Here is a 23,058-nt window from a genome sequence, read left to right on the forward strand (position 1 = left end):
AATTCTATACATTACCTAAAAACTTGCATAAAAATTGAACAAAAATACATACTGATATAATCAATTGTCACAAATTATTTTTGCAAATCGGACCATTTGACAACTTTTTATATTTATGTTTTGTAAACATTTGAACTTTTAGTATTGCTTATAATTTCTTTTAATTCATTTTCACAGAGAATTGAGAGGTATAGAATGAAAAAAATATTAGCTATTTACATTGCATCTCAAACCCCCCAAACTATTATCGCAATGTATAAATATAAATATAATAGCTTCTTATACAAGAATTAGAAATAAGTGAATAAAATTCTTCAAATATATGCTAATATTACTCATATCCAAATATCTTCCTAGATTCAAAAATAAACTATTTGAACAAATAAGTGCAATTAAAAATCAGTAATTTCCATTTAAAGTATCACTTATATTTGGCCATATTGTTTTGGAAAATTATAATTGTACAAATTTGAATACGACAAATGTTAAAGGTTGATTTTTGAATTGGCATAGTTTCATTGTAACTATAAGATCATTTTCACAGAGAATTTAGTGGTAAAAAAAAAGAAAAAAAAAATATTAGCTATTTACATTGCACCTCAAACCCCCTCAAACTACTATCGCAATGTATAAATCTAAATATAAGAGTTTTTTATACAAGAACTAGAAATAAGTGAATAAAATTCCTCAAATGTATGCTAATATTACTCATATTAATATATCTTGCTAGATTATATAGAGTATTTGAGCAAAAAAGTGCATTTAAAAATCAGTAATTTCCATTTAATGTATCACTTATCTTTGGCCATATTGTTTTGGCAAATTATTATTGTAGACAATTTGAATAAGATAATTGTCAAAGGTTAATTTTTGAATTGGCATATTTTCATTGTAACAATAAGGTGCAAGAATAGCTGTAAAATGGCCCTCTAAAATAGTAGTTTTATTTAAAACTCACAAGGAACATTATTGGAAAAAGTATGATGAAAAAATACATGAAGCTACCAGTATGTGGTTTTTACTGTGATATATAAATTCCCAGGAGTGTAACAAGAAAGAATAATTCACAAACGATCACATATTTATTTATGTATTACACAAATCCACAATTTTAACAAGTCATTTTCTTTTATAAGAAGCTGTTTTTATTTATCATTATTTCAGTCCTATTTTTCATTTTTTAGCATTCTTGCATATTGACCTAGTTATGACTATAATAAGTGGTATAGTTTTGAAATGGTTTATAAAGTTCTTAGTGAGGCATAGATAATCCAATTTATTGTATTATTGAATAGGTGGGACCAGGGGCCATCATCTAATATTTGGCAACAGCTTTTCAAACATGTGACCCATTAAATTTATCCTCCCGGACATGGTTATTCCAGTTTCGCATAATGGTTGGATTATCAAGTAATTTTTAAATACAATAAATAGGGAAGTTTATAGAGGGGTTACTGATATCACAATGGTGGCGGATACATGCATCATAATAAAACTGTTTATGTGAAGGTAGGTTATCAATTCATTTTTAGTTTTTGACAAAGTGAGCTTTTTGACTTTCTAGAGTTCCATAAATAGCAACTACATAAATGTAGTAAGATTGGCCTGGTTGAAGCTCACTCAGCACTGCAGTGTGAGTTTCGGTCTCTATTGTCGCTGCTTCTTTCCCTTTTATATCATTTGCCACAATCCGATATGTCTTTTTAATCACCGTGTCAGGATCATCATACTTCACGATAAAACTCCTTGCTTTAGATTGAGGGTTTGGTGTGACCTTGATGTTGATAGGAGCAGAGGGAACTGAAATAAAATATTCTGAATATTACCATGGCTCACCTAAACTGCATATAGCTATTCCAGATATTGAGGTAACAAAGTATCCTCTTTTAAAGTAAACGCCAAGTAGGCTGTTGGAGATAACTAAACCTAAGCATATTTCAAAATAATTTTTTTATGTCTGTATTTCGCTTGATTCTTTCATTTCATTATTCAAACAATATTTTGAAATCTATTAATCTTTATATGACTGCATATATATTAAACTTGGGTTAGGGTCGTAAGAATCATAAGATAAATATCATTTCCTTTCATCTTCATCTAATTGTCTGTTATAGTTGATGACACGGAACACGAGACTGTGCAGTAAGAGCAATTAGTAAATTATAATATCTGTGATAATCCTGATTCCAAGTTTTTTTTAATAAAATTTGGGTGCTCCCGAAGTATGTGCGCCATCTTGGTGCACATATTTCCGGAGCGCTACAATTTGTATCAAATTACCTGTAACATATTCAATTTCTGCACTTTTCTCACTTTCCCCTGCAGCGTTTAAAGCTGCCACTCTGAACTTGTAAATCGTAGATCTTTTCAATTTGTTGAAGTAGAAATAGTCCTCTTTAGTTTCAATCACTTCCTGCATGTCCCAGTTTGCTGCCCAAAATATTCTGTAATTCTTTGGTCTGATTTCGTTGTGCTTCCATGAAAGTTTCAGCCCATCATAAAATTCTTCTGTTTTTACATCTACCGGAATTTCAGGATCTATTTCGAATAAATGAAAGGTAGTGGTATAATTCTTGCTGTTTTTTATTATAGCGATGCGGTTCTATTGAGCATCTTGAACATGCATGGTATCACATTGCTAAAAGGACGGAAACGAATTACAAAAAAATATTAAATGTGATAATTGCAGAAGTTTTCATCATTAAATAATGGTCCAAGCGAGCTTAATGACTTTTCTTTCAAGTGAGATTAAAAGAAACAACCCATTTAGATCTATAGCCACAAAACTAATTGTCTTTTATTTTTTATGTTATACAACTTACATGTCTGAATCATTCTGGGGAAATTTGCAAAATCGCTCTTGAGATCACCAACTACTGCTGCCACTTGAATGTTATAAAATTGTCCAGGTGTAAGTCCTTCTATCAATGCAAAATTTTGCCCTTTTTTTGTTTCGATGAGTGCTATCTCACTACCACTGATGGGCTGAACCGATACCAGATGGTCTACTTGTCTTGTATTTGCATTATCGAACTGAACCATAAGATGGTCATGAGGTGATGGTTCATAATTCATGACCTGAATATTAACAGGGCACTCTGGTCCTGAAAATGTTAAAAATTTATTTTCATTTAGAAAATTATAATGTACTTCACGTTGTTAGCAATGTTAGATGACCAGTTTAAAGATAAACTGAGCGAGGTGTATTACATAATATATGGTTTAAGTCAGCAACCCTCAAACTTTTTTTCATGCGATGCCAAATTATCGGGGGAAATAACTGGCAAAAAAAATTACTGCCTTTAAATAAAATTCAATTTTGTGATCGTTAATATGTGTTTAATGGCTTTTGAAGTTTGTAAACATGTAGGGCTGCAGCTCACAAAATTAGTAGTATGGCTACTTATACTGTTAGGATTATATAAAGTAAACAACATAAAAATGTGGAATGGATTTATTGATTCATATACACAGCAATATGTTAAATATTTACACCATATATTAGATATGTTTAACACAATTCTGTTAATTTTTGGGGCGCACTTAGCAAATCGCCACGACATACTAGTGCCCCCTTTGAAAACCGTTGTTTTTTCCAATGATAATATTGTTGACAAGTTCTAACAAAGTAATTGGTAATTTATATTTATTAGCATCAGTGTCTTAATAATAAATTTTTATTTAGGTATCAGTTTAACACAATATTAATATTTTTCTCTACTGATCACAAATTAAAATTTACTAAAAATTATTTACTAACCAGTTTCGAATTTGATGATATTGGAAGGAATCGAGCAACCTGCTTTATTAATTAGAATTGCATTGACAAAATACGTGGAACCTTTCTTCAATTTTGTCAGAGGATATTGTCTTCCGTGTGCTTCAAATTCCCGCTTATCGGTTTCATCTGTCCAGCAATATAATTTATACATTTCTTCGCTGTAAAAAATGAAAGCAATTTCTTTATTTACATGTCTGGAAAATTTAGCAGACTTTGTACATAAACGATATTAAATCAAATTAAAGTACATAAAATTTTTGCAAAATTCCTAAACATTAACACTGCATTTTACTGTTCGATTCCAAATTTGTAACCAAAATTTAAAAAAATTATAATCTCAATATTACATTTATCGGAAAGCAGTCTTATGACAAGTTACACGAGGTTCTCATTCATTTTGTTATTTCTAGGAAACATAACAAATTGTAATCATTCATCTTACTCTTGAGATGGAGTTTCTTCCCATGTCACCCAGGCACATAATGGATCATCTTTATCCCATTCTACATTTTCTGCCAGATTCGGAGCAGAAGGATCTAAAATATAAAACCACTGGGCATTAAAAAGTATACATCACCCGGTAAAGCCAATGTAGCTTAATCACATTTTTTAGAAATAGAGTTTTTCGATATGTTGTTATGAACCGGGGGCCATCTTCAAAACTGTACCTGTTTTAATTTTGATTTTAGGTATTGCCATGTGTCTGTGTTTAGTTTTTGCTGTTAAAACCAAACTATTACAAAATTGCGATCTCAATTGCTTAAAATGTTACATAAGCTACCGGTAATTAGATTTTACCTCTCATTAAAAGATTTGTGAATCTTATTTTACTTACGAAGCACACACATTCCTCCATCTGTCATTGGTTGTTTTACACATGCTTCATCCTGCTCGTCCATGCTTGGTTTTATTACTATAAAACTAAATAATTAAATATATCAATCTGAAATTTCAATCAAAAATGAAACACTAATTTTACTTTCAGATTATCATAGTGAGCAAGCTGAATAATACAATCTACAAGTCTGTGAAACAGAATATGAATTTAGCAAACAATGAACATTGACCAGGTTTACGATAGAATCAGTTAACAAATGGAATGACGGAATATACAGGGTGTCTCAAAAGTAAGTATACACTTTTAATTTTGATTTGCTTTTAAGGTACTCATCATAGAGCGTTCATTTCTTCAGAAAACATAGTATGGATAAGTAGTAAAATTTAGGTATTGTTTGCATTTTTCATCAACCCAAGTTAAATATGAGACCAGAGGGAATTACAGAATATATATCAGCTTGGCACAGCTTCAGTATATACCAACCCAGTGTTGACAAAATAAATATTTAAGTTCATTATGCCAAAAAATTACTTTACAAAACAATTTATATTTGAAATTATAGGTATCTTATCCTAAATAATGTGTCAGGCATAAACATAGTTTACAGAAATCTTTAGAAAAAGCAGTGAAATGATGATCTGAAAATGATAAAACATACAGTAACAATGCGATCAACAAATAATATCATTTTCAAAATTAAATATTGAAAAAAGGTAACCAAACATAAGCACTTTTTAATAACAATTCACCTGACAACAGCAAGATATATACCAAAAGTTGAAAGAACTACATGAATGTAATTATTCTATTAAATGAATACACCATATGAACAAGCGGCATTATCAACTTTCCTCTCTCCCAGGATAAATATGTAAATTTTATCCTATCCCATTTGTAATCTACAGTGCTGTGGCTGGGCAAATGCACAGTTGAATCTTAATAAAAATTGCAGATTCACTCAAATTGGAAACTGTACAAACATCCACAAGTAATGTTTTCTACAACAATTTTGGTTAAATTTTAAATTGGCTTTTTTTTATTAAATGTTGGTTTTATTAGAACCCACAAGAAACAAGTACAAAGTCTCAAAAGTCAGTCTTGTCAAAATTGCATTTTTGATTTTTTAATCAGCCTCTTCGCAAATTTATTTGAAACGGTCACAAAATTTTTAGCTAAATAATCCAATTCATTGTACTAACAGGAGTTGGTGATCACAATTTTACACAAACTATTATCACAATGCATGAATCAATAATTTCCATTCATTTTTTATATTTTGGACATATATTCCCGATTATAAGGCTGGATTTTGAATTGGCGTATTTTTATATAGGAATAGCTGTAAATGGTCTTCTGAAATAGTGGTTTTATTTAGAGCTCACAAGGAACATATCATATATAAAGTAGTATATAAAGCTACATAGTTTTCGTTGTGATATACAATATATCCGCTGAACTGCAATTGAAGCGTTTTGCTTCAGTTGTTTCCACAGCACTTTCATTCATGTTTGCAGTTAATTCTACAGTATTATATGTAATTCTGCAATATTTACATACCGGTACAAGTATTCAATGATTACAATTGAATATTTAGAAAAAAAAAGCATAGGCATTATTTGAGCAATGTAAATTAACATAGTACAGATATAAATAAAAAAACTTATCTTAAGCAATATTAAACTGTGATACTGTGGTAAAATACATAAGATACATCTCTGTACTGTTCATGTTGAATGCAATATGTTGTTCCAGTGCATGATTTATGGGGTGATATTATGAAACATAATGCATCCCCTGCACATATTATAAAACTAGAATGAAAATATACATATACATGAATATATGTTATACATATTAGGCTACATAGCGTTAACTTCAAATATTGTTCAGTAGGATTTTAATAGAATGTCCTTATACAGAAATTAATAGATGGTTCACCAGGTGGTGCATTAGAAAAATCATCAGGGTTTAAATATAACTTTGCAACATACACATAAACATGTAAATCAATCAAATTTTCATCAAAATAAATCTTACTTGTATTAACATAAGCAGATAAAAGAATTGTAATTTCAGAGTGAATTTACGGTATATAAAATCCAATCATGCTCATTTTAAGCAATTGAAAATAATACTAAATGTAGATCTTTTTATTGGAAAGCAAATTTACTTTCTTTGCCACAAAACAGAGTTTGGACATTAATTTTATAAGTTTGACCAGCTTTTAGGTCATTGAATATATATGAATATTCTTTAGTTGTTGCAGATCTAACGTCCTTGACCATGGGAGAGGTACAGCTTGCTACTACCTTGTATGATTTCAAAATATCAAAATCGTCGTCAAATTTTGCAATCATGCTTGTTGTTGGATTCTTTTCATTAGGCTTTACTTGAATATTACGAGGTGGAAGTGGATCTGAAATGGGATAATATTGTAGATAATTGTATTTCAGCTGTTGCCATATATATAAATGGAAAACAGGTTCAAGGATGTGTACTAAGATATATTTTACAGAATGAAAATAGGTTATATTTTAACTCATATAAAATAGTGGAAATGAAATTATATATACAAGTCATTTTTAAAATTAGTTCTACACCTTATTTCGCCAAATAAGTGAAATTGTACACAATGCCAAGAATTAACAATACCTGTTATGAATGTTTTCCACTGGCTAAACTTCCCACAACCAGACTCATTTGTAGCAGCAACTCGGATACTGTAACAATGAGCAGGTTTCACAAACCGAATTTTAAATATTGGCTCATGCGTAAAATCCTCTGTTATTGTATCATTTCCCACTCTCCACTGCACTTTGTATTCGTCTGGCTCAATTTTGAGAGCAGCCCACTTGAAAATAACAGCTCCAATTGTTTCATCAAAATCTGATTCCAAGTTTTGGATTTTTTCTGGCACTAAACATCAATTTTTAAAATGGGTGAACAATAATCAAATTACTAGAATAAATACAAAATTAACAATGTTAATCAGTTTTAAGAGTAAATTTTTTAAGTAAATTAATGAGGCCAACTACATTTTCCACTCGAAAAATTAAAAAAATCTATTATTTAAAATGAAGATCGTTAAATGATTTAAATCAATTTGCAAATGTCATAGTAATCAAATGAAGAAATTTTTTATTGACTATTTGCTAATACTCAATACTGTCCGTATTATCAGTTACTCTGACACAATATTATATTGTTTACATCTCAATAGTTACCTGCTATTTTTCAATAGTGATTCTTTAACATTTAGAATATTACTTATCGGGTTCTGAGCAATTTCACATAAAAATAAACAATGAGCAATGATATATAGAAAATGAACTTACAGGTTTTCACATATCCGTCGTTCACTGCTGCCTCACTCTTTGTATCTTCCACTATAGCCGTGACATTTATAGAATAGGATTCTCCAGCAACCAAATCTTTTAACGCTACCTTGTGTTGATTTGTGTCAATGCTTTTCTTTTCCAATGCTTTTTGTAGTGGTTCTGCTGTAACCTCATATTTTTTTTGAAATATAGAGTTGTCTTTGAATTCTACTATGAAGCCATGGATATCACCATTTGGAGTAACCACAATATTAGTGGGCGCTTCTGGTTCTGAGTAAACATAAAAGAATGGGCATTAGGTTTATTTCTGTTTCATTGCTCATTTTGGTCGATAGGGAAGCTTCAACCATATTTGCTTGGTAATGCAATATGATAGCGCTTATTAAAGGTGGGATTCCAAATCTGACAATTGCTAGGGGATTTGTCAGTCATTTCGCGAAAGATTTTCAGCAGATAGATAGCAAATCTAAATCTGAACCTTTTTTAGGCCGCTTCTCTAAAGCCATTTTGCATGGGTATTTTTAAAATAATTTCTTTCGTCAACCATTAAGCCCTAAAGCTTCATTTATGGCTTTTTATAAGCGTGTGCTATAGTTCTATTCGGCGATATATCACACACAGCTCTAATAATATTTTTTTTATGCGATAAAGTTTCAAAAATTTCTAATAAAAAACCTTGGTCTTGGTCTTGAGTGTCCAGTAAAGGGTTAATATTTATTCCTAATTAAATAATTTTTATTTCGCCGTTTTCTTGAAGTTTTTACCAACAGAACAATACCAAAACGACTATTATAACATAAGTGGTTGAAAATGGTTACGCATTTGTATTTACAGAATTTTCAAGTTCAATGCTTCACTTGGCAATTATGATGACGTCACAGCGCGTAGAAAGACGTGAACAATCCAATGAGCGCCGTTACGCGTGAAAATTACCATTACTTTTACGTTTTTTTCACGTTTAAAAAACCTCGATACCTATTCCAAGTATGGTGCAGTCAAAATCATATTTAGCAAAACATCACATCTCATCATGATATGTATGACTGAGAATACATGCTAAACCAATAACGAGAATATCGGTCAGAGACCGAAGACTTATCGATCGAAAGTTAGGGGATCCCCAAAACAGAAACTGCGGTTTCGATTCGAAAAATTCTGCAAACCCGAACTGGATTGTTTTGAATAGTTTTCAGCCAATATCAAAAATGTAGGAAACAATAGCCAACTCCCCATGTCGTCGTCAAAATACTACTCGAAGAAATACTTTTATGAAGAATTCTGCAAATCCGAACTGGATTGTTTGATTAGTTTCCAGCCAATAACCTATTTACCAATCCTAAATTTTGTGTCAAATCCAACGGCGCTAACCCGGGTTGCGACGGTTATTCAAACACAGCCTAGCGATATTTTGGTGAGGAATTCTGCAACCCCGAACCTGATAGAGGGATATGGAAATTGCTTAAACTTTAAAGAGTAATTATAAATAACGAGGTACGATCTCACGGCTTGTATCCTTCGCTCTGACTCAATAGCGCGGAAAATTTCCCGAGGGAAACTTGCGCATCGCGACGACGTCAAAGTTACAAGAGAGATATGGACAATGCTTAAAGATTAATCACGAGATACGATCTAGCGGTGTGTATCCTTCGCTCTGACTCACTAGCATGAAAACTTGGGAATAGGACACGCACACACACATTCAGCGCGTCTCGAAAATCTCTCGCTTTGTAAAAACCCAGATCTCTTCATCACTAATTAATTAATAACTCACTAATTATACGACATAATTCATCCAAAATCAATAGGCTTCTGATCCGAGATATGATGAATGCACATGCAAAATTTGAAGCAGATTCAACCCCGCTTTCGTGAGATATCGAAACAAAATCGTGTATCAAACAGACAAATACCTATCAACATACTTACTGATCTTAAGATCGATAAGTAATAAGTCATTATAAAGGAGTTAAGGTTACTGATTTCCTGTCTGATTCGCGTCAGCAATATTACATATCTGAGTGGCGATTTTGAAATCCACGCTTTTTATACGATTTGCACTGTGCGTCAAAGCTGGATGGTTTTGTTACTTCTCTCATATCGGACGAACACGGAAATAATAGATAAGACCGATATTAACTCGTTTAGTACAAGATTTGAACAGATAGTATCTCAAGCCCATATAGGCAGACCAGCAGGCATAGGCAACAAATTTTATAGTGTTGTATATATGCCACACTCAATCAACTTAAATAAACTAAATGTTTGTAAAAATAAAATAAATCATACTCATAATCATTGTCTCTAGACTGAAGTTCAAGTCATAATGTGAGTCACAGCCACAGTACAATCTGACTGTGTATCTGTTTCCAGGTATGCCACTTCGGTAGGCATAGTTGTCATTTTTAAGTAATATCTCAGAAGAAACACCAGTTAGGTTGTTTTCAATTTGAAGCTTGAAGCAGTTCGCCCCATATGGTTTTTCCCATTTCATATTAGCACATTGAGAAGGATTATTTTCATCTGGCATAATTGTGAAGTAGCTTGGCTTTGACCACACTGTAAAATAATGATGATACCTTTGCATTAATTCTCAGGAAAGTTTCTAAAAAATAGAAATAAAAGAGCTTACTTATTCGATAGTTCTTCGATTTTGAAGTTTTGCCAATTGCTTTTTCTCTAATTGCTGTCACGGTACAGTAGCATAGTGACCCTGGTTTGGCTATTCCTTCAAACCTAAATTCAGTTTTGTCTGTTTCCTCTGTAGCAAGTTTTTCCTGCCCTCCAAACAATTTAACAACATATTTTTCTGGTTTGTGTTTCAGTGGTTCCCACTTGATCTCAACAAATCTCACAGGATCTTGACAATCGTCTTCAAGCAATTTCACGTCACTCGGTGCTAAAAGTTAAAATAAATGTACCTTCTTAAAATAATTAAACTGTATTCTATATTAGATTAGTTCTAGACAACATACCCAAATTAATTTCACATTCATTCGACCAGTCCCCTTTCACTGTTCCACAAATACTCCTGACTGCCACTTTGTATTTGCTTCCGGGGCATTGACATATATACTGGCATAAAGTTGTATCGAATATCAATATGTTTTCTAGTTTATTTTCATCAGCACAGCAGATCCTAAGTTCATATTTTTCACATCTTTCTTGAGCTCGCCTTTCTATTTGAATTTCTGTGCTCGGATTCTCATCATTCAAATTTACAACAGGAACTTTGCCTTTCTCTGGCCCTATAAAAAATAATATGTCAGATGTATTATGCATTGCTATTCAAATAATCTTCAGATTAGCATAATCACAGGCAATTGCAAAAATCCATGATATCTTCACATATGTATACAATCTATTATTCGTTTTCGTACCAGCAAAATAAGTGCAAAGCAATTTTATTATCTATATTGGTAATTAAAATAATTCGTTATGAAGTCAGTAGAATCTTTTCATGAAAATGTTAATGGTTAAGTCACTCACTTGATAATACAGTTTCGGAACGAGAAGCTTTCCCTCTGACTTTTCTCGAATTTTCACCCCACATTATAAAGTGATATTTTTCTGCTGGTACTTTCGGATTGAAATTAACCTCAGCCACTTTTTTATCCGCATTGCCATAAGCTTCGAATGGGCTTCCCTCCAATACTCCATTGCAATATGCCTGTACAAAATAGAAAGGGCAATCCTTCTCAGCAACACTACATTGCACCACAATGCGATTTCCTTCTTCTTCCAAACTTGCAGTGACATTCTCTAGTTTAGTTGGTGCTGCAATAGATAGGTATTATGTCATTAGAAACGTGACATTTGTTCAAGATTTTGGATTATAATATGAATGTTATTGGAATTTGCCAGTAGTCAGTCAGTAGTTTATATCATAACAAACCGAAAGTACATATTGGACAAACATAATTATTAAAGATAAAAAAATGCATTTCAGTGTAAAAAAAGACGCGATAAACCAACGATGGGTATTGAGCAGCTCACCGTGTGCAAAAAATATACAGCCATATATCTATTGTTTTGGGAAGCATTTTTTTATATTTTCTATTGGGTAGTTGGTATTAAAAATTCCTGCTCATAGTCAACTTATTTAAGTATTCTCACCTAATTCGACTATTGCTTGTTTAGACCATTCCCCATAGCATTGCTTATTTTTTGATCTCACTTCAACCACGTATTGTGTTGCTTCATGTAAGCATGGGTAAACCAACTCATTTGTATTTTGCACTATAAGCCGACTTTCTATTACACTATAATGACCACGTTTGATACGGACTTCATGTTCATTGCATTCAGAATCAGGTTTCCATTTTATATTGATTTCTCTTGAACTCGAATTTCCTTCGTTATCAACCGTGCAAACAGCTTCCGTGATTTCTGTTCTTGCAGGGGCTTGTAAACAAAAAAAAAGATCAAATTAACTCTTGTCTGAATTTGTAAAAGAAATCCATGAAGTATAATTACTTTTATTTGATTTTTCAAACCATGTATAATATACCTACCTACCTGTTGTATAGTTATTGGACCAGATTGCATCGCCTTCTCCAGTTGCAAACACGCCATGCACTTTTACTGAATAGGTTGAATTTGAATATAAACCTTCAAAAATATATCCAGATTCAACGGAAACGGGTCCAATGACCTGATATTTTACAGTATCCTGGTGTTTGTACATCACAGCAATGTATTGTTTTGCATTTCCCTCAGCATGTAGAAAGCTCAATATCAGTGAATTTGAAGTTGAGTTATCTTTTACTGAAAGTTGAACACGCTTTGGAGTCCCAAATTCTAAAAAAAATGCTTGAATCAGTAAATCAGCACGAATCAATATGGAAAGACAATGATAATTCCTTACTTGTACTTATTTCATATGGTTCTGAATTTCTTCCATATCCAAGTGAATTACCACCTGCGACTATGCAAGAATAAGTAGTTGCAGGTTCCAGTCCAGTAAGAATCACTTCCTCGGTAGTGACATATACTCCTCTGTAGTTCTTTTCGTCTTTTCTATCTTCTGTAGTAACACAAACCCGGTACTTTGTTGACTCATTTGGTCTTTCTGCATCAACTTTATCCCATTTGATGTGAATCATTGTACTTGGGTTCTCTCCAAGCGTGCCAAACAAGTTTTTCACTTGCGTGGGAGCTGAAATGTAGTGAGTAACAAAGAGTTTAGAAATGTTTTAAACGCTTTGGATTAAATAATAAGAAATGAGAATGACTATGAGGAAGTGATACCAAAATTTATAGGTACCAGTAAGATATAATCACTCTGGTAGCAAATACCAGTTTAGATAAGATATGAAAAACTGATAAGAAGAAAAATTTTCCAAAATAGTAGACACACTTTTTCGTTTTTCAAATTAATTTTTTAAGACAAAATAAATAATAACAATATATCAGTGGATCCAGTTATTTATTTTGAAAGTACTGTCTTTCACGACTTGCCTCAAGGAGGTCCCCATTCCATTTGGCCACCATTCCGTTATTTAATAAAAGGTCTTGGTTCAGTAAAACGTAGCTGTTATTACTGGATATCAGTACAAATTGTAGCCACAGTTAACAATAGCAAAGTAATATGAAGACAGTATATGCAAAGTAATACAGACTCACTTGGATTTGTTTGTATTTTGTTCGATGAACATCCTCCACTGCGAACTTCTATGTTGTTTAACAAATGAACTCCAACAACTTTAAATAGGTAATCTGTGCCGGATTTTAAGCCAGATACCAAGCAAGATAAGCTATAAAATTTGGTATTTCGTTTATTAATCTCTTTGTCATCTAATAAAACTTTGTATGAGTGTGGTGATTGCGTCGGTTGCTCCCATGTTAAAAATACTTGTGTGTTTGGATCTGTAACTTTTTCTTCGTTTATTGTTGCTTTCACGTTTCGTGACACTAGTTCTCCTCCTGAGTAAATAAATGCAAAATTTTTGATTTAGTCACTATTGGCCCCTGGAGTTACTGTTTAAATTACAACCAACCAAACCAAATGCTTGAGACATATATTTGCTTACCGATAGTTTTTGTGGATGTTTCTGATGAATTTGTTTTATTTTCAACTCCAACAGCCATTATTACAGCTTTATAGGAAGTTCCATATCCAAATCTTTCATCAAAATCTCGTCTCCAAGTGATGTTTTTTCCAATGTTATTATGGAAAAGCGGACTTTCTGAGTTGTCTGTATATATATCAACTTCGTAATGTAATGCACCTTGAACATCATTCCATTCCAACCTCAGTTCATTATTTTCATCGTCAATGTTGGAAAATATTTTTGGTTTACAAGGCCCTGAAAAATATACCTTGAATGTTGGTACAACATCCACTATTCATAGAAAGAATAAACAAGCAAATTCCATATACAATTAATCTGTATTAAGCAATAGCGATAAAAGATGTACTATCAAAATGTAGAGGGTTATTGTACGTTGTGTTATTGTACCACTTATGTATGTTAAAGCATAAATTAAATGCTTCAAAACCAAATAAATAATCAACCTTGTACAAACGGAAATTGAAAATGAGCCACAAGGCTGCATTGTAGCTTACTAGCATGAATCAGTTTTTTCACAGCACTGGATATAAAAGTGTAATCCTTGTCAATATCATTATAGAGGGTTGCCACTGATATGTCATAGATGTGACCAAGTTCTAAATCATGAGGCTCTGTAGAGTACTCATGCTGTCCTTTGATAAATGGTACATCGAATTCTTTTTCCTCGTTATTATTTTGTTTTCGTATTTTAACAGTATAGTGCTCTACTTTGTAATCATTTGATTTATTGTCAAATGATGGGATTTTCCAAGTTAATATCAGACTGTCATTGAGCTGGTTAGGTGTAATCTTTTCTTCTAAATCTCTGACTTTGCCTAAAGAAAGTGTATTTTTATGAATATTAGCATTAGTTAAATGGCAGGTTCATCTAGCAATCATATGTTCTATTTTAATTGAAAAAAACAAAAACTTTAAAGAGTTGAAAGGACTTACCGAAATCATCTCCCATGATAACATTCAGATATGTTTTGCAACCAGAAATTGTTGCATTTGTCAAGTCGTACTTTCCTTGAGCACCCTCAAAATTCACCATTGCATCTGAGCTGTCTGAATATTGAGTTTCATTGTTTTATCTACTTTTCACAACTAGAAGTACGATAGCCCAGTCTTATACTTTAACAGTTGGAAATGACAGCTTGTGTTTATTGTTTATATAATTTCTAAAATCAACATAGCAAATAATATAAATCGATTTATTTCAGAATATGTAAAAAATACCTATACCTCCTTCAGTTTTGATTGCATTAGAGGGACTTTCGGCACTCATTTTTTTATTGTGCATCGCAGACACATGAAATATGTACTCCACTCCTTTTCTAAGATATTCGAAAGTTACTGAGTTAGATTTAGAGCTCATCTTTTTGATTTTCCCTTTCTGTGGTTTTGCTTCTATAATATATTGATCTGCCTGGCCTTCATGAGGTGCGTCAAATGTGATATTTATGTAACGTTCTGGATTCTCAGTATTGGTCACTGCTTTTACATTCCTGGGTACAAGATCTCCACCTGAAGACCAACAAATAAAAAAGAGGATTTTAAATAATTGCTAAATATGCCTAAATTAGTATTAGTCATTGAATCTTATTAAGTATACAATATATATTTCAGTGTTTTCTCAAATTAGTGATAGAGAGATCTGTAGACCCATAAAATGCTTAGAAATTTTGTTTTGTTGACAAGCAGTAACAAGCAAAGTGGGTATAAACAGTAACTTTTCTTGTATTTAAGTCAAGAACTCCTTCAAAAAAACACGGACTACAAACAAGAACAGAATGCAATTCAAAGCTACAAATATTGAACAGGGACAATTTTTGAACTGATTATATTTTCTAACTTTTTATTCTGAAAAGGATTTACTAAGGCTACAAAAGTAGTCATACCGATCAAATGAGCTTTCCAGTCGGTTTCTGATGTTAAATTGCTGTCAGTGTAAGTAATTACTTTTGTCATGCACACTCTGCCAATACATAGCTCATTTGTCATTTGAACTTCAACTTGGCATCCATCATCTGCTTCTGTACCCTTGCTGATGTTAGCGCTAATAAGATTTCTCATTAAAAATTCATCTTTTATAATCAACTGATATTTTCTTGCTCCATCGACAGGTTCCCAACTAAAATTGACAACTCCGTTGTCCCAACAACAGTCATGAATTTTGGTTTTTGAAGGATCTTAATAAAAGAAATTATGATGTGAAACTTGAACATCAATAAAGTTTTAAAACACTGTCATTTTAAAATACCCAAGCATTGCTTGGCATGCAAATTCATTATTGTTATTATGGAGTACTTCAAAATGCCATTGATAATTTAGGACTCAGTATTCGTTAAAGTGAGTTAGCTGGTCGATGTAAAATTTTATTCCGACCGTATGCATTTAGCGAGTATTGCACGTACATTCATAAGTTTCTGTGTATCCAGAGAGCAGAGTTTCTCAAACTTTTTGGGCCGCGGACCCCTGCTTTTAATCTTATTTTTGATGGGACCCCAAATCTCGACCTGTAATTTGTCATCATATTGATAAAAGTTGAAAATGCTGCGTCACACTTGTATGTCATTGTTGAAGGCAATTAAATTTTGATCGCCTTTTGACAGCAATGGATATCGGTATCCGTCCACAACCCTCAATCAAAATAACGCAATGGCTTTTTGATTGAAATCAAACAATAATAATCAGACTCCTTTCGTATCGTTGCTGACAGCAGGGCAGTCATCACTCATCACGGACTCAAGTTTGGGAAACCCGGGCCTAGAGCATATTAATGGGTACCCCCGTAGTATGTGAACCAAGATGGTGGACATCAGAATGTAGTATGTGTACCAGGTTAGGTTTAGGCCATAGTTTTATTCCAATTTTCTTTTTTTACTTCCATTACGAGTTCGGGGACTAGCCAATAGCCTCCCGTAGTATTTGTATCTGAAATTATGCCCTAACCCTAACATGGTACACATCACGTCATCGTGGTTCACATACTGCGGGAGTATCTATTTGAGTACAAATCTCTAATTATCATACCATGTATCAATCAAGTAATCATACGGACATATTTAATCTTATGAAGAAAGATGAATTTTCATTTAGTACCCATTTCTATAATTTACCTTAGTATAGTTTCAACCAGATAAATACTTAGTTGTACCTTAAATATATTATCTTACTTGTACTAAATGAATAGTCCTTCTCAGCAAACAATTCTTTTGTCGAATCGAGATCAATATAGGAGGTTTTAAATTTTACGTCATAAGAATATCCCATCTTTATGCCTGGAACCTTAACCTTAGCATGCTTTGATTCCAGATCTCCAGTAAAAATAGTAGAGTCGAAGTAGAGTCGTCGTAGAGTCCCCTTCTGTATAAGCGCTACATGATATGATTTTAATTTATAGTTTTCACTGAGGTCGACACGACTCCAAGACAACTCAACTGAGAGACTATCATGTAAAATATCCATTGTCTCATGACTGAGTTTTTCGGGTTTACCTTTAATGAGAAAATTCAAAAAATATATGTGAGATGTTTGAAATGATTACAAGTTTTCTATTATTAAAAACTCACCAAAATCAGAAGAACGTTCTACTTCTGTATATGTTATTCCTAAAAACAAGTACATATAATAATAATTTCTTTCAAGCATGATATGCATGGAAAAGAACATACAATGTCTTAAATTTGCGAAAAATTACTTTCATATTAAAAATATCACAAAACGCTAATATGTTTGTGCTCGAGTGGTAAGGTTTTCAAAAACTAAAAACTTCCATGAATTTTTCACTTACTTTCGTCAGTTTTAATCTTGTTTGAAACGCTTCCATCTGATGTTTCGATGCCATAGATTGGGGCGACTTCAAAATAATATTCTGTACTTGTTTTTAGTTCAATAATCGTATAGGATGTTTGAGTTTGTTCAATTGCACATATCTCGTTAACCAATATCGGTTTCTCTGGTATATTCTGCTGAACCTTGTGCACTTTAATTTTGTAGCTTTTAGGGGGAGTATTGGGAGGTTGCCATGAAACAATAATATTTCTTCTTGGATTTTGGATATCTTTCTCTGCAACAACATCTTTCACGGCATAGTCCCCACCTGAACAGATTGTACATTTGTTTGGATAGCATATAACACAATAAACGAGGAAATGTGATAAAATGGCTTTGCCCATGTGAACTTGGTCCGAATGCAAAGATCCAACAGTACACATATTTACTGACAAATTAATAATATGAAAACCTACTCTTTTTTTTCGCATATTCAAAAAACCTTTTTACTGAACTGAATTTGAAAAAAAAATTTCTACAGAGCATTGTGTTTGCTTATTTCCTATATCGAAACCCTTGCTAATATTCATTATTATAGTATTAAATGACTTTTCTAACAGTATGGCTAGGGAAGAAAAATTGATATCAGACAAGAATAGTAAAACCAACCTATTAAAACATTTTTTTCATTTTTTTGGGTATTGTTTCCTTCTCCAGTTGCTTCAATAACAAAGTGGAGAGTTTTTCCATAGTAGTCATTCATGTCAAAAGTATAATCATGGGTCGCACGACTCTTATTAGGAGTTAGTTCCTCATTCAGTCTAATATTGCCTCCACACATCACCTTAAGGGCATGTTTTGATGCGCCTTTGCCTCCTTCCCATTTAACTTTTATTTTCTTTTTTTCCCATTTCACATTCAAAATGGATGGTTTGCCAACATCTGTCAACAAATATACATAGAATACCAGATTAAAAATAAACAACACAATCACAAATTTAATATATTTAATCTATGTGAGTAACCATTGTTTCATGTAAAAATAAAACTATTTGAAAGTTTCAAATATTACCTGTAACCAAATCTTGTTTTTTAACAGCTTGTAGTTTGTCAGTAGGATTGTCCAAATCAATGTATGAACACGAAAGATGAAATTCATATAACTTTCCTCTTTGTAAAGGAATAGGCACTGCTTCGGTACGTTTCTCCACTTGCAAAATTTTTTCCTCTTTTCCCCTCAATTTAGCAACGGCCACTATTTCCTCAGGTTTATAGTTATATCTCTCTATTCCAAGATTTGGCAACTTCCATTCAAATCTGCTCATTAACCCATTTGGCTTTTCATCAGCGATGCATTTTTCTATAATAGGTTTTCCTGAAAATAGAAAAATAGTTTTGAATTGGGAAATCATCATTGTTCATTTTCCAAAATTCAGATTAGGTATAACTGACATTTTAGCAAAACCCACGCAATTGAAACAATAGTATTAATAATATTTTATTTCCTATTTACTCAATGAGATACAAAATTAATGCAAACCTTAAAAACAGTTATATACTCAATAATTTAGGGTAACACTATTTAATCAATATCAAACTTGCCTGATTCTTTTATATCAAAACCCTCAATTCGTGGAGCTGCAAATTATAAAAATATATTCATAAAAAACGTATCGTACAATATCAGGTTTGTTCGAAGATATTCAATGAATTTTATTGTTGATGATCACTCTACTTTTAAAATAATATTTTTGCCAGCCTAGTGTAATTTATTGGTGTTTAATTTTGTATTTTTTAAATATTCTCGGTTTTCAATTATCTATGCTTCAAACTGTCATATTCTTGTGATTGTACCACTTGGGCCAATTAGGACAAAACATCCAGGGTTCTAACTCACCGCATCTAATGTGACTCTACACTAAATAATTTATTAAATATAGATAAATTGCCAATTCAATTTAAACTGGAATTAGTTAATTTCAAATTTTGGCATCAGCATTGTATAAGTATTCCTATCTTATGAAAAACATGCATGACAGTATGAAAAATTACCAGCATCACTCATAAAAATATTTTATTTATATTAAAATTTAGAATAGGCTACCATATGAGAGGTGTTATTGATTTATTTTGTGAAGTTTTAATCTAACCAATTTGAAGCAATATTTTGAAAAAATAATACCTAGATCAGTCATGACTTCCTCTGAGGCACTTTCTCTGCTTTTGTGAAGAAACTTTCCGACAGTTGTCACATAAGCCCGATGAGAAGTGTTTGACCTCAAATTTTTGAAATGAGCTTTTGTGTCTGCTGGGTTGATAACTTGTTGTTTTGTTTTTTTGCCATCAGCAGACATCAAAAATACCTCATAGTGTTTAATCTTGAATTTCACATTTGGTTTTATCCATGTTACTTTGATTTGCCTATATGAATTTATAGGATCTTTCTCTGCTTGAACATTTTCAGCTTTGTAGAGTTCAGGTGGTGCTGAAATAAGAGTTAACCATTTTTATTTACAAGAGTGCCAGTGCACAGTTTCAAATCACGACGAAGCATCTACTAAACCAAAATATCACTGATTCATAAGGATCTAGTCGCATTAGACTACTAGTTTCCCTTAATTAACAATCATAGTAAAGAAATTGACACCATGAAAATTCTCATTACTAGAAATGATATGACTTACGAATATCTGTGGTTATAATTTCGGAAGACACTGGTAATCCTTCATGACCATCTGAAAACAGTGCCACCACTGTAAATTTATATTTTGCAGATGGTTGAAGATCAACAGCTGTGTGCTGTATATCTTCAGCATAACTTGATATTCCATCTTCATTTGCATCTACTTCTATGAATGTGATTTTGTATTTTTCAGGATCATTCTTAGGTTTTGTCCAAGTCAGATCAATGGCAGAATAAGGAGCCGTTTCATTAAGTTTCACTTGTAATCCACTGATAACATCGTCGCCTCCTGCAAAATTGGGCAAAAGTAATCAGTTTTCTGCACACAAGCCTCGTGTACATACTATTTATGCATTATAAATTACATTCATTTACATATTGAATCTCAATTTACATGGAGTTCAAAGCGGATATATCATACTAGACATGAATTTCTGACCATTGGGAATAAATTTATGAAACATTTATTTTTATTATTATGCTACTCAACTTACATACAGAAAATTATACTTAATTTATTATTCTTAATCTTAACTTCATAAAATAAGAGTGCAATAGCAAATAAAAAAAAATTTCATTATACTTCATTATATTTCATTATACTTAATTTCAGCATTTAAAAACGGTGTAATGAATAGCAAATAAATAAATAAATAAATTGGCATAAATTAAAACATACTGACCTAATGTAAAACAATGCTTTTGTAAAATAATATAGTGCTGTTCATGCACATCAAAGGGTTGTATAGAAAGAATAATTGTTTATCATATTTTGAGATGATATATATTGTTTTTTAGTTCATATTGCGATTATTTTACAGTATTCATTATAGGCTTATATATTGATGGTTTCATTATCTGAATCACGTATTTGGTAGCATTTGGGAATTCATTTCATTGGAACTTGAGACACTCAACAGTTTCAACAATTTTTTGAGATGGTTCATAATCTTGAATATGATGATGAGTGACTAAATATGAGTGATTAAATGTTGAAATAAAGCAAAAATGGGATTCCTAAAAACAATATAATATAAGAAAAAAACTACATAACATTTTGTACCCCCATGCCTAAACCATCATGTTCCTTTGGCGTATTTGTAACTAGAGTTTCACACAATTCCTAATACAAATTCTTGAACTCTTAAATTTTAGGCATTCGACTATACAAAAAAAATAAAATAAATATGTTTGAATGACAAATTATAGCTACTTCAGGTACCCAGAACGCAGGCAATAGCAAACTATTTTACACTCCATAAATTTGGAGCCCCTTCCTTTCTAAAATGAAAATCTGATAAACATACTGTGCCCAAATCAGCTGGTAGTAATTACTACCTATTAGGTATTGATACATATGGTACCTTTCTGAAAGCCCGTGCCACCAGCGGCATCTGGATTCAAATTTTCATCTGATTGTCCATTTTCTTTCTTCCCATTATCAACGCTGCGAAATAAAGGTTTTTTAAGGTTTGTTTTTGAGATCTGTTTCAAGCATCACAGGGGCGATGAAGCAAATGAATCAACTCTTTTATTTTGACAATGGTGGAAGTATAAAATCATTTGATTTCTTGATCATTTGAAATGAAACCGAAGGAACAGACTAACACTGACATGGGCAAACAACGGCCCGCTGAATAATTCAATCTAGCCCGCTTGATGACGACCCAACCAAATAATTTAGATGTTTTAGCCAAAAGATAGCCGAAGGAATATTTTGAGATTGTGATTAAATTTAGTTTTGGCAGGCGGTTTATTGATTTCCATTTGTAACACTGTAAATATTATTCATAAAATGTAAATGTTTTTCATTCACACTTACATGGCCCGCCAGTCTAGGTGGGCAAAAATTTTGGCACCTAATCCTGAAATCTTGCCCACACTTGGCCGCTAACAGTTAATCTTATCAACATAACATAAATACACATAAACCTGTCAGCTGTCAGCGGAATTCCCAAGATAATAAAATTCTACAATCTGGCGGTGGTGTTGTTATTATTGTTTGTCTGTTAGATGCACGCGATATCTCACAAAAGCGAGGTTGAATCTTTTCCATATTTTGCATGTGCATTCATCATATCTAAGACCAGAAACCTATTGATTTTGGATGAATTATGTCGTATACTTAATAATTAATTAATTAGTGATGGGACACGCGATGTCACTATGGAGTCATGAATCGAAACCGCAGTTTCGTTCAATAAGTCTCCGGTCTCTGACCGATATTCTCCTATTACTTGTTGTTATGAAACATTCGCATCACTCACTTTCTACTTGAATGGCTTGGTGCATCATGATATTCCTCGGTGTCTCTGAAATAAATTTACCAAAATAAAAACATTACATTATGTCAGACTTCATTCTTTTCAAAAAAATTCAGATTTATGGGTAATACATGCCAGAAAATGTAAATTATAATATATTTGACAAAATTTGGATTTACAGGAAATAAAAATTATTATATCTTGCAATTATATCGACCAAATTATAGATTTTTATTAGATCTGTATATTGTGTTGCAAATTTAACATGTTTGAACTTCCTGAAGTAGTAAAGATAGGCAATGAATTTATAGTTTCTCTATTTTTAAT

The 23,058-nt window shown here is 32.3% G+C and overlaps 2 protein-coding genes across 2 annotated transcripts; both read right to left on the minus strand.

Moving 5' to 3' along the window:
- Nucleotides 1-337: 337 nt before the first annotated feature.
- On the minus strand, nucleotides 338-4,729 carry LOC120337604 (tenascin-N-like). The gene is made up of 6 exons (XM_039405451.2): nucleotides 4,617-4,729; nucleotides 4,224-4,317; nucleotides 3,761-3,939; nucleotides 2,823-3,104; nucleotides 2,281-2,538; nucleotides 338-1,800 (listed from the first exon to the last, which is right to left on the minus strand). Exons 1-6 carry the CDS (start codon nucleotides 4,678-4,680, stop codon nucleotides 1,529-1,531), a joined length of 1,149 nt encoding a protein of 382 aa, XP_039261385.2. The 5' UTR covers nucleotides 4,681-4,729; the 3' UTR covers nucleotides 338-1,528.
- LOC120337602 (uncharacterized) lies at nucleotides 4,724-22,828 on the minus strand. The gene is made up of 26 exons (XM_078116685.1): nucleotides 22,812-22,828; nucleotides 21,832-21,914; nucleotides 20,469-20,756; nucleotides 19,967-20,269; nucleotides 19,387-19,422; nucleotides 18,857-19,159; nucleotides 18,454-18,726; nucleotides 17,804-18,112; nucleotides 17,583-17,621; nucleotides 17,187-17,507; nucleotides 15,909-16,199; nucleotides 15,253-15,534; nucleotides 14,962-15,075; nucleotides 14,523-14,843; nucleotides 13,987-14,262; nucleotides 13,580-13,879; nucleotides 12,822-13,112; nucleotides 12,473-12,754; nucleotides 12,071-12,358; nucleotides 11,444-11,731; nucleotides 10,930-11,202; nucleotides 10,587-10,853; nucleotides 10,244-10,513; nucleotides 7,955-8,227; nucleotides 7,272-7,535; nucleotides 4,724-7,035 (listed from the first exon to the last, which is right to left on the minus strand). Exons 1-26 carry the CDS (start codon nucleotides 22,826-22,828, stop codon nucleotides 6,770-6,772), a joined length of 6,318 nt encoding a protein of 2,105 aa, XP_077972811.1. The 3' UTR covers nucleotides 4,724-6,769.
- Nucleotides 22,829-23,058: the final 230 nt, after the last annotated feature.

The sequence above is a fragment of the Styela clava genome, chromosome 10, assembly GCF_964204865.1.
Source record: "Styela clava chromosome 10, kaStyClav1.hap1.2, whole genome shotgun sequence".
Classification (NCBI taxonomy): domain Eukaryota; kingdom Metazoa; phylum Chordata; class Ascidiacea; order Stolidobranchia; family Styelidae; genus Styela; species Styela clava.

Excerpts from the sequence above, each read along its gene's own strand:
- LOC120337604 (XM_039405451.2), bottom strand. The coding sequence starts at position 4,680 with ATGGACGAGCAGGATGAAGCATGTGTAAAACAACCAATGACAGATGGA. Across the intron at positions 3,940-4,223 it reads GAAGAAACTCCATCTCAAGA|CGAAGAAATGTATAAATTAT; the intron begins GTAAGATGAATG and ends CATTTTTTACAG. Across the intron at positions 1,801-2,280 it reads AGAAATTGAATATGTTACAG|TTCCCTCTGCTCCTATCAAC; the intron begins GTAATTTGATAC and ends ATTTTATTTCAG.
- LOC120337602 (XM_078116685.1), bottom strand. Across the intron at positions 19,423-19,966 it reads GGAAGTCATGACTGATCTAG|CTCCACGAATTGAGGGTTTT; the intron begins GTATTATTTTTT and ends TATAATTTGCAG. Across the intron at positions 12,755-12,821 it reads ACCATATGAAATAAGTACAA|AATTTGGGACTCCAAAGCGT; the intron begins GTAAGGAATTAT and ends CATTTTTTTTAG.